This window comes from Notothenia coriiceps, unplaced genomic scaffold (genome assembly GCF_000735185.1).
Source record: "Notothenia coriiceps isolate Sejong01 unplaced genomic scaffold, NC01 NC01_scaffold00037246, whole genome shotgun sequence".
Taxonomy (NCBI): Eukaryota; Metazoa; Chordata; class Actinopteri; order Perciformes; family Nototheniidae; genus Notothenia; species Notothenia coriiceps.
In genome coordinates, this window is record NW_011369947.1 from 3,049,218 (window position 1) to 3,058,986 (window position 9,769).

At 40.2% G+C, this 9,769-nt stretch overlaps 1 protein-coding gene across 1 annotated transcript; it reads left to right on the forward strand.

The window, feature by feature from the left end:
• The first annotated feature begins 949 nt into the window (after window positions 1–949).
• foxg1a (forkhead box G1a) lies at window positions 950–2,699 on the forward strand. Its single transcript, XM_010794570.1, has one exon. It carries the CDS (start codon window positions 1,101–1,103, stop codon window positions 2,427–2,429), a length of 1,329 nt encoding a protein of 442 aa, XP_010792872.1. The 5' UTR covers window positions 950–1,100; the 3' UTR covers window positions 2,430–2,699.
• Window positions 2,700–9,769: the final 7,070 nt, after the last annotated feature.

The following is a 9,769-nucleotide window of genomic DNA, read 5'->3' on the forward strand; positions in this document are numbered from 1 at the left end:
TGAGAGGAGGGGAGGGGTGAGGGAGGAAGGCAGTGTTGATAGGGGTGAGTGTGTTTTCCACGCTGCAAAAAGTGTCCGTGTTGGCAAGTGATTTGGGGCGTGTAAGACACTCTGAAAGTCTATTATTTGTGCAGAAAATATTTGAGAAATGTACATTAACGACAACAAATATATATCTTTTTAAATAAAGCTTTCCACGCTGCAAAAAGTGTCCATGTTGGGAAATCCTTTTGGATGTGTTAGACACTCTGAAGGTCTGTTATTCGTGCAGAAAAGGTAATAAATATACACAATAAAGCCCATAAATATATACCTTTTTAAATAATGCTGAATTTATTTGACTTAAAATAGTGATTGTGTTTGAAAAAATGTGACCTGGAAACACTATGTTTAACATAAAAATGCAAATAACATCGTCATAACAACCAAAATAAACAATTCACCGGAACAGAACAAACAAATAAATATCAAATGTTTGGATTTTGTTTTGAAAATGTAACTTGGAGACACTTGTTCTGACATAAAAATGTAAACAGAATCAACAAAACAACCTAAATAAACAAATCGTTTTTGAAAATAAAAATAAATAGATATCAAATTGTTTAGATTTTCATGTTTATTTTGATCGAATTATTATTTTCAAACTCGATAACCGTTCAAAAAAAGAGAGGTCGGGTTGGGCACTTTTTACAGCGTGCACGGCGCTGGTGCATGTGTGTGTTTCCCTGTGCGTCATGATTGGCTGAACGCGCAGAGGACGCCTTAATATTTAATACTAATGTTCCCCTGGTTGGCTGAGGACTGGAAAGGTCCAACCAATGTTTTTTACTTGCTTTAGTGGCTGTGGCTCCCTAATTAATTGCAGCTATCTGTCTCCTATCGATGTGTGTGTACATGTATGTGTGTGTGTGTGTGTGTGTGTTTCCCTTTCTCTCCCCAAAGCGAACATGAAATAGTTTGTTGGGCTATACTTTCTTCTTCCTACCGTTCCCCCCTTCCTTCCTTCCCGTTCGGGTTCGCAGGCAGAGTCAGGACAGATTGAAGCCCAGCTGTGTTCCTCGCTTTCGGTCGTTGCCATTTTCCCCCCTCATTGCCCGGTGATGTTGGATATGGGAGAGCGCAAAGAGGTGAAAATGATTCCTAAATCGTCGTTCAGTATAAACAGTTTGGTGCCCGAGGCCGTGAAAAACGACAACAACAACCACCAGAACCAGCAGCACCACCAGAACCAGCAGCACCTCCACCAGACCCACCTCCACCGGCCCGGCGTGCCGGAGGAAGCCGAACAGAAAGCTCCTCTTCCGGCCGCGCAGCAGGACAGCAAAGCGGATCCTAAAAGTGACTCCTCCGGTCCGGATAGCTGCCCGGACGAGAAGGAGAAACCGGAGGAAAAGAAGGACGGGAAAGACGGGGACGGAGGAGGGAAGGACGGAGAGAAGAAGAGCGGCAAGTACGAAAAACCTCCTTTTAGTTACAACGCTTTGATCATGATGGCCATCAGGCAGAGTCCGGAGAAGCGGCTCACCCTGAACGGCATCTACGAGTTCATCATGAAAAACTTCCCGTACTACCGGGAGAACAAGCAGGGCTGGCAGAACTCCATCCGGCACAACCTGAGCCTGAATAAGTGCTTCGTAAAGGTTCCCAGGCACTACGACGACCCGGGCAAGGGGAACTACTGGATGCTTGACCCCAGCAGTGATGATGTTTTCATCGGTGGCACCACGGGGAAGCTCCGGCGGCGGTCCACCACGTCCCGGGCCAAGCTGGCCTTCAAGCGGGGCGCGCGGCTGACCTCCGGGCTGACCTTCATGGACCGCGCCGGCTCCCTGTACTGGCCCATGTCCCCGTTCCTCTCCCTGCATCACCCGCGGGCCGGCAGCGCCCTGGGCTACAACGGGACCTCCTCTGGGTACCCGGGCCACCCCATGTCCTACAGCACCATGTTGACACAGAACATGGGGGGCAGCCACTCGTCGTTCCCGAGCTCCAACGGGCTGAGCATGGACCGGCTGGTTGGCGGAGATCTCCCCTACGCGACGCACCACCTCACGGCTGCGGCTCTGGCGGCCTCCGCGGTGCCCTGCGGCCTCTCGGTGCCTTGCTCCGGGGCCACTTACTCCCTGAACCCTTGCTCGGTCAACCTGCTGTCCGGGCAGGCTAGTTACTTTTTCCCCCACGTCCCTCACCCCTCCATGACCACGCAGCCCGGAGGCTCCCTGCATGCCGCCCGGGCTTCGGCCTCCAATTCCCCGCAGGCTCCGTCCTCCTCGCTGGCTTGTGACTCTCTGAGGCCGGGTCTGTCCGGTTCTCTGCCGGCCTTCCCCTCGGGACTTTCCGGGGGACTTTCCGGGGGACTTTCCGGGGGTTTGTCTGACTATTTTACGCATCAAAACCAGGGGTCGACCTCCAACCCGCTTATACACTAACATACTCCAAACCCTCACCCATAGCTCACCTTTCCATCCATCCCTCACCCCCCATTTCCACCCCTGAAGGAGTGAAACTCTTAGAAATGACTGGAACTGTAAGTTGAACATTTTACACTGAACATTTACATTGTAAAAAAACTGAAATATTATAAACTACCTATAGAGAAAAGAAGAGAGACTTAAACTGCAAAACAAAAAAGAGAAGCAGAGAAACTGACAGAAAGCAGCCCTGAAGTTTCCAGGTATTTTTTAATATTATTATTATTATTATTATTATCTCTTCTTCTTCTTCTTTTCTGCTCCGTTTCCCGCTGCAGTTGAATTTGTGTGTACATAATGTCTGTTCCTATAAGTGTCCGGGTCTGTCTCTGTATAATACTGTCAGTCAGCGACGTGCAATGTGACTTCAAAACAGAGAGGATGGTTAGGCTGATTTACTTCTGTTGTTCGAGGAGGCATTACTTTTATAGAATGTGTATTTAAAATAGTTTTGTCTAATTTTAAGTTTAAAAAAAGGTTAAAATAATATTAATAATATCTCTAATAGCCGGTTCTTTTACCCGCATGTGTGCAGTATTATCAGGTATCATGCGGGCTAAGAAGAGCCGCGTTGGAGGAATGATTTCTTTGGAGAAAACTAATTTCTTTTTTAATTATTATTTTCTTTTCAGTGAAATGTGTTTTATTTCTAAAGCGACTCCTGCCGTTTAAAGTCCTGAGGCTTGTTTTTTTTTTTAATAATTTCATTTCCCAGTTTAAAAACATGTACTTTTTATAGACCAAAGAATCGGTTTTTAGGAAATTTAGAGTCAATATTCAGCTTACAGAGGCCTAATGTAGTAGGAATTAGAATGAATGGATGAACGAGTGAATAGAAAGATGAATTGTGCCTCCATCACTGCAGAAAATGTCCATTTAAACGAGATTTTTATTGCATTTTTTATGAATAATATTTGTTGTTTTGTTAAATTAGCGAACAATTCAATGGAGTTTGGTGGCGCCGATTTTTAAATGTATTTCACTGAATGTTTTATTGGTGCAGCTGGAGGCCTTTTGCCTTAACCCGCCTCGTTTCACTCCTAATTAAATAGAATACTAAAACGTGAATCTCTCGTTTTTAAATGGATATTTCCTCGGTGATTTTTTTTTTTTTTTTTTCTGTAAACGTGATCGCCGCTAAAAACGAATTTCACGCATCTTCTTTTATTTGTATAATTAGTAAAAGAAAGTAAAAAAAAATGTCTATTTGTAATTTGAATTTGGGGGTTTCCTTCTTTTCTAAAAAGGCAAAACAATGTAAAAAAAAAACCCGTTTGTTTGACAGAAGAAGAAAAAAAAATGCCTCATTATCTAATACTACTTGGAATGATTGTCCTTTAATTGTCGTCACTGGTTGTGATAATATTGTGGTCTTATTCTTATTCCCGTGTTTGTCGCTTACAGAAGTTAAAGAAAAAAGATTAAAAAAATGTTTTAATCATAAAAAAATAAAAGAATAGGTTGCATTCATAACTAACGCATATCCCTTTGTCTTCTTTACCACGTGTTGTTACTGTTGTTATCACCAGGGAATCAAAAGTATTGTAATTCTTATTTTTAAAAGAATTATGCAGAAAAATTGGCTCTTTTTATTTTTCTAAATTTAACCAAAATGTTGGGGGTTTTGTTAAAGCGTTTATTCACTGTAATGACAATTGTATGGTTTTATTGGACAGCAAAACATGCCTTCGGAGGCCTTGGTTTTATTTACAAATAAAACCCCCCAAATATACCCTCTCTTCCACGTGACTGTTTTTGGTTTATAGGAAAGCAAACATATCTTAAAACCAAACAAATGCTTTTGAGAAGCCTTGGTTTTATTTACAACTCTTAAAAAATAAGTCCAGAAATATCCCCTCTTGTCCACTTGAGGTTTATTTGTGTTTGTGTTTTGGGCAGTTTTGCTTCTGGTTGTTTACGCACACAGCGGAAACCTGCTCTGCACCTTGTGCGTAAAGCTTCTTTTACGCATGCAGTTTTACGCGCGTCTGGGTGGAAAAACTGTGTCAAATGATGCAACAGAGGTCGCGCTCAGGCTGCTGGAGCCTGACTGACTTGTGTGACATTTTCTTTCCTTTTCTGAAACCCGAGGCGCTGCAAGCTGTGGCCCGCGGGCTCACTGCGGGCTTTCCTGCGTGTTTTTGTGCAGAAATCCCAACAGAATATCACCACATGCGCTCTAACGTCACATGGTTTCTTTCAAACGCTGCTGTGTTTTGGTGCTTCAGTTTGATTTCACTCGCAAACATCGAACTGTGTTTAAACATTTGGATTTGGATTTCAATGTGCAGATGTTTGGTCTTTTTTGGTTGCAGAAAACTCTGATTTTGAGTCTGAATGTGAGCGTGTTTTCTTTGTCATGTGGTGTGTTTGTGTTTCTGCTGCAGCTAGTGTGTATGTGTGTGTGTGTGTGTGTGTGTGTGTGTGTGTGTGTGTGTGTGTGTGTGTGTGTGTGTGTGTGTGTCTCTGTGTGTGTTTTGGATCATTATTTACAGATCAAACCAAAACTATTTTGCAAACAGCTGCACATTGTATTATTTTAAACTTGCACATTTTCAGCCTTTTCTCAAATATTTGGAAGTATATGAATGTTTTTGCTCTCCTGAGTATTTCCTTAAATTCGTCACATTTCCATCATGCAAAGGGACTTTAGGTGTCTTCATTTCTTCTTTCTACGCTTCACATTTGAATATTTGTGGTGCAGCTTAAGCCTCGTTTGGTTTGAAAGGACACCCTACTCTTTAAACTGTTAAATATCAGATTGAACTTGCAGGTGTTTTGTCTTCCATAAATCTCAGATGTATTTGGAGGATTTGAGCGTTGGTGTTGTCTTGGCTCCGTGGAGGAAGCTTGGTTGAGCTCCAGTGTTTTATTTAAATCTGTGTTCACATCTGATCTGTTGCTGCCGTGATCCGAGTTTCAAGGTTTCTGGTGCCGCTTGTTTTATTTTTATAGATACACTTTAAACTGCAGAAAATGTATTCCTTAAAATATTTAAATGTGACATTTCACTGGCTCATATCTGCAGAAATTAGACTATGTCTGTCTGTTTTAGATGCAGCTGATCAGTATTTTAATGATTTAGGTGGAGCTGGATTGTTTTTGCTTCATTGAGAAGATTTGTTGTGCAGAATTCAGTCTACTCTTGCGTTTTAAAAACAACAACTCCGATTTTAAGCGTTATTTGAATATGTATTGTGAGTCATTTTTGCGTTGTGGTATTATGGGTATTATTTCCTCGATATTTGAATATTTTCTGGTGAAGCTGGATAAACACAATATTTTGAATTGATATATTTATATTGATATCTTTTTGTTTGTTTGGTGCAACTAGTCAGAAAGTAGACTTTTTACAGATTTCTCTTAGAATTAAAAGGTGCTTATTAATAATGTTGCTGAAGGTGCATTTAGTGTCTGCTTCCCGCCTTGTTTTTTCCCATTCATCATATTTACATTGAACAAATGACACTTTATCTTCCTGGTTCCGCTTTTATGCCTCTTTAATGTGACTGGTTTGTTTTAGGCCCAGAGATAAAATCTTATTTTGGCTTGGGCACCTGAATAGCTTCATTTATCTTGCAAAATTGACATTTGTATATATATTTAAAGCCTGAATCCAAGCGTAGTTTCCTTAAGTGTTGATTTTCGGTGTTTTTTTTGCAGTTCTTCTAATTGTTAAAACGCAAACGACCTTTTCTCCTGTGTGGGGAGCTGCTGTGATCGGGATCTTATTTGAACAGTATTTCTGCGGCTGTTTTTCAGATTAAGTCTCAAAATGAAATGAAACCATATTGACAAGTCTCATTTCGTCCTCCTCCTTTAAAGTGTCATATCTGCAGACAGCGTGTGTGTCTCTGTGTTTGCAGATAATGGTGATTGTTGTCGCAGGTCTGCAGGTTGCCCTCCGCAGAATCCCCCGATATTTTATATTTCTTCTTCGTTTCTTTTTTTGCGAGAAAACTGCGCCGCTGGGTTCATTAGACCCCGGGTTCTGTCTGCAGGCTGCGCGTGCTCCTGAGTGTGAAACCTTCAAAATACAACCAGCATGTTAGGACTTTAAAGTACATTTCACACATATGTAAATGTAATGTTGTAGGATCTGAAATATTGGCTTATTTTGCACATCATAAACCCACTTACTGCTGTTCCTCTTCCTCCTCCTCGCCTTCCTGCTTGTTTTGGGGGAAATGCAACAACACAATATCACATGTTGCTTCCTGCTGCTGCTCGATCTGCACGGTGTGTCTCTGTTCTCATGACAACGCTTCTGAGACATGTACTGCTCTTGCATTTAAATGTTACATTTCCGGGTTTCTCGGCCTGCTGCAGGATGTTTGTTTTGAGCTTCTTCCTCTTGTTGTGTGGAAATATAATCCATAATTCATGCCGGGACGTTTCAATGACCGAGACGTTTTATAGAACACGGAACATTTAAAAATGTGTTTATTTATTTTTGGAATATCCGCCGCTGCGTGAAATGTGTGTTGCGTTTGTGAATCATGGGACATTTGTTGGACTGTGTTTCTGGCTGCAACTTGAAGCCTGACTGAAGAGTCTCTGTGCTGCGTGTTGGGCCTGATGTCTGTCTGCAGGTCAAAGGTCACACCCGCATCCTGCTGCAAACAAATGCACGGTTTTACTATTTATTTTTCACATCTTTTACCATTTTCCAACGATTTTTGAACACGTCATTTGTTACAAGGACGCTTCAAATCAAAATACGATTTTATTTGGCTTTAAAACATCCAGAAATGTTTGTTTTATTTTATTTTACAAAAGTACAATAGAGTACAATAAACAGGGTATTTAAAAATAAACCCACATGCTGCTGGAGGTCAAATGTCACGGATGTATTAAGAGAGACATCATTTATGTTTACATGTTGAGTCTGCAGGGGCATGATATAACGCAGATATTAAGAGAGGAGGTCTTGCAGGTGTTTCCTCTCAGTGTGTCCTCCCTTTCCTCTGATTGGATATCATTTGTTAGCCATCTTAAAATGATTGATATCGAGCTTCAAAAACTTCCAAGCCCTAAATTGGAATCATGATATCTTAAATACTGCTTTAAATACACTTTGAATGGAATCTCGTGGCATCAAACCTTTTTGCTGGATTTGTGTATTTTAGATTTTTTTGTCCAAATCTTCTTCTTCTCTCCTCTTTGTTATATCCGAGGCTCTCCCTGATATCTGATCTGATGGACGTTTTATCATCTGTCTGACGTCTGAAACATGCTTTGATTTTCTGTCTTTGTGAGGCCAAAAAAACCTCAGTTTCCCATGATGCTCTGGGGCTCTGACTGTTGCATGTTCACATTGAACTCTGGGCCCGAACATTTCTGACACTGAAGATCCAAGGAATGTTTTTGTGGTGGATTTGTGGCTTTAAGAGTGTTTCTGAGGTTCATACATCACATCATGAAAGATAATATTCAAATAACACTGAAATAGTATCCAAACGTCAATACCAGAAGACTTGTGGTGTCCAGTGAGGTCCAAAAAAGGAAGAGAATCCTGTTTGAATAGAAGTTTTATGGCAACACATTGGAAAATGTTACAGACCGCGTGACGTCAGGGAGTTTTAAAATATATCTGTAAATCGTCAATACTCAGGGCTTCTACCGATTGGATGAAATGAGGGATCTCTGATATCAGTGTCCACATTAAAAAGAGATCTGTTTGAATCATGATTCAAATTGAAGTGCCCCGAGATGCTCCATATTCGGTTTTACAGGTTCTTACAAGGAAAGAGATGAACACTTGAAACATATTACCAAACTGAACAGTTTGAAATATCCGTATAGACTCCTTTGGGTTTGGTCTTCGAAAAGCTCAGTGAGTCCCAGCAGGGTTAGGTTTTACGCTTTGAGGGCCAAACAATTTGAATGTAGTTTTACAATCTCTAAATAAAACTGTTAGTGATTGACATCTTCGCTGCCGGATTGGAATACAAATGTTTAGAGAACAAACCAGGTTTACTGGAGACCATGCGTTGGGTCTTTGGCTCATAATTGTAAGATAAATAAATAATCACAAGAAAATGATTAATACTAAAAAAAAACAAGTCCAAGCTATTTAATCAGTTTCAATGTGTACTTTAATGCTGCTGCTTAAAATACACACTCTTTTCCATAATATAAGTTTATTTTATATCAGCTTTCAGACTCCTATGTTTAAGTCTTGAGGTTCACACAGATGAGGTAAAAAATCTAGGGGGAAATATCAAATATTTGACATTTCTGGCACCAAATTGTTTATTTATTTGAGACGCAAGAGTCCCATAAAATCAGAATCAGATTTTTATTAGTGGTTCGTAATTTCAGGCTTTAAAATGCGATTTTAGATTTGATGTATAGTTTTTCTTTTTTTAAATAATTGGTATCAGGCCTTGGAAGGATTTTGTAAAATTCAAAAATAAACCAAAATGGCAAAAATAGAATCACATAGTTATGATGAATCAGCCCGAAATGGGATCTAGATTTGAGGCTGTTAGGATCCATCGATGCTCTAAATCCAGTTAGAAAAAGCTCTCACAGAAAGAAAAACCCCTTAAATTGAGTTTTGTTGCATTAAGTTAGAAATCACCTTTATGTTTGTTTAAAGCCTTGAATATATATATATATTCCCTCCTCTAAACGAGCTGCCTCTGCTCTCCTCTGATCTGAGGTCTGCTGGCTGTGATTCTCTCTGCAGGCGGTTTGTTGGCGGCTGCTCTGAGATCAGCTCGCAGGAAACAACAAAGAGACTCTCAGCAGCAATTTGTTCATTTCCTATAAGAAGCCTGCGAGCTGAACGAGTCCGACTGAAACGCGACAACCCCTCATTTTATTATATATTGTATTTACTTTCAAAGAAGAAACCTTTTTGATTTGATTGTACATGATTTTTTTTTTTAAAAGGACAAATACCAAATTAATTTATTCATTTCTCCCAACTTTAATCACACAGTATTTTGTTCCTATTATGTTAGGGAGATATTAGCGTGTATCTTGTCTGTAAATCAGAGTGAAATATAATATAAAAAAATACATAAAATAACACCAAAAACAAAACATACAAAGTGAAAGGAGAAAACTCAAATTAAACAAATCTAAAAATCAAATATTGAATTTAAAATAGTAGTTTTTCTTTATTAATTCACAGATTTTAGGATTTGTATCCAGATTGCAAACGAGTCCGACTTTGATGCAATAACCCCCCTAACTCCCCCCTCCTCCCCCCTCCTCCTCACCCCTCACTCATTCTATTTTATTATTTATTTACTTTGAAGTGGACCTATTATGCTATATTGGAAACA

Coding starts and splice junctions, on each gene's coding strand:
- foxg1a (XM_010794570.1), top strand. CDS start 1,101: ATGTTGGATATGGGAGAGCGCAAAGAGGTGAAAATGATTCCTAAATCG.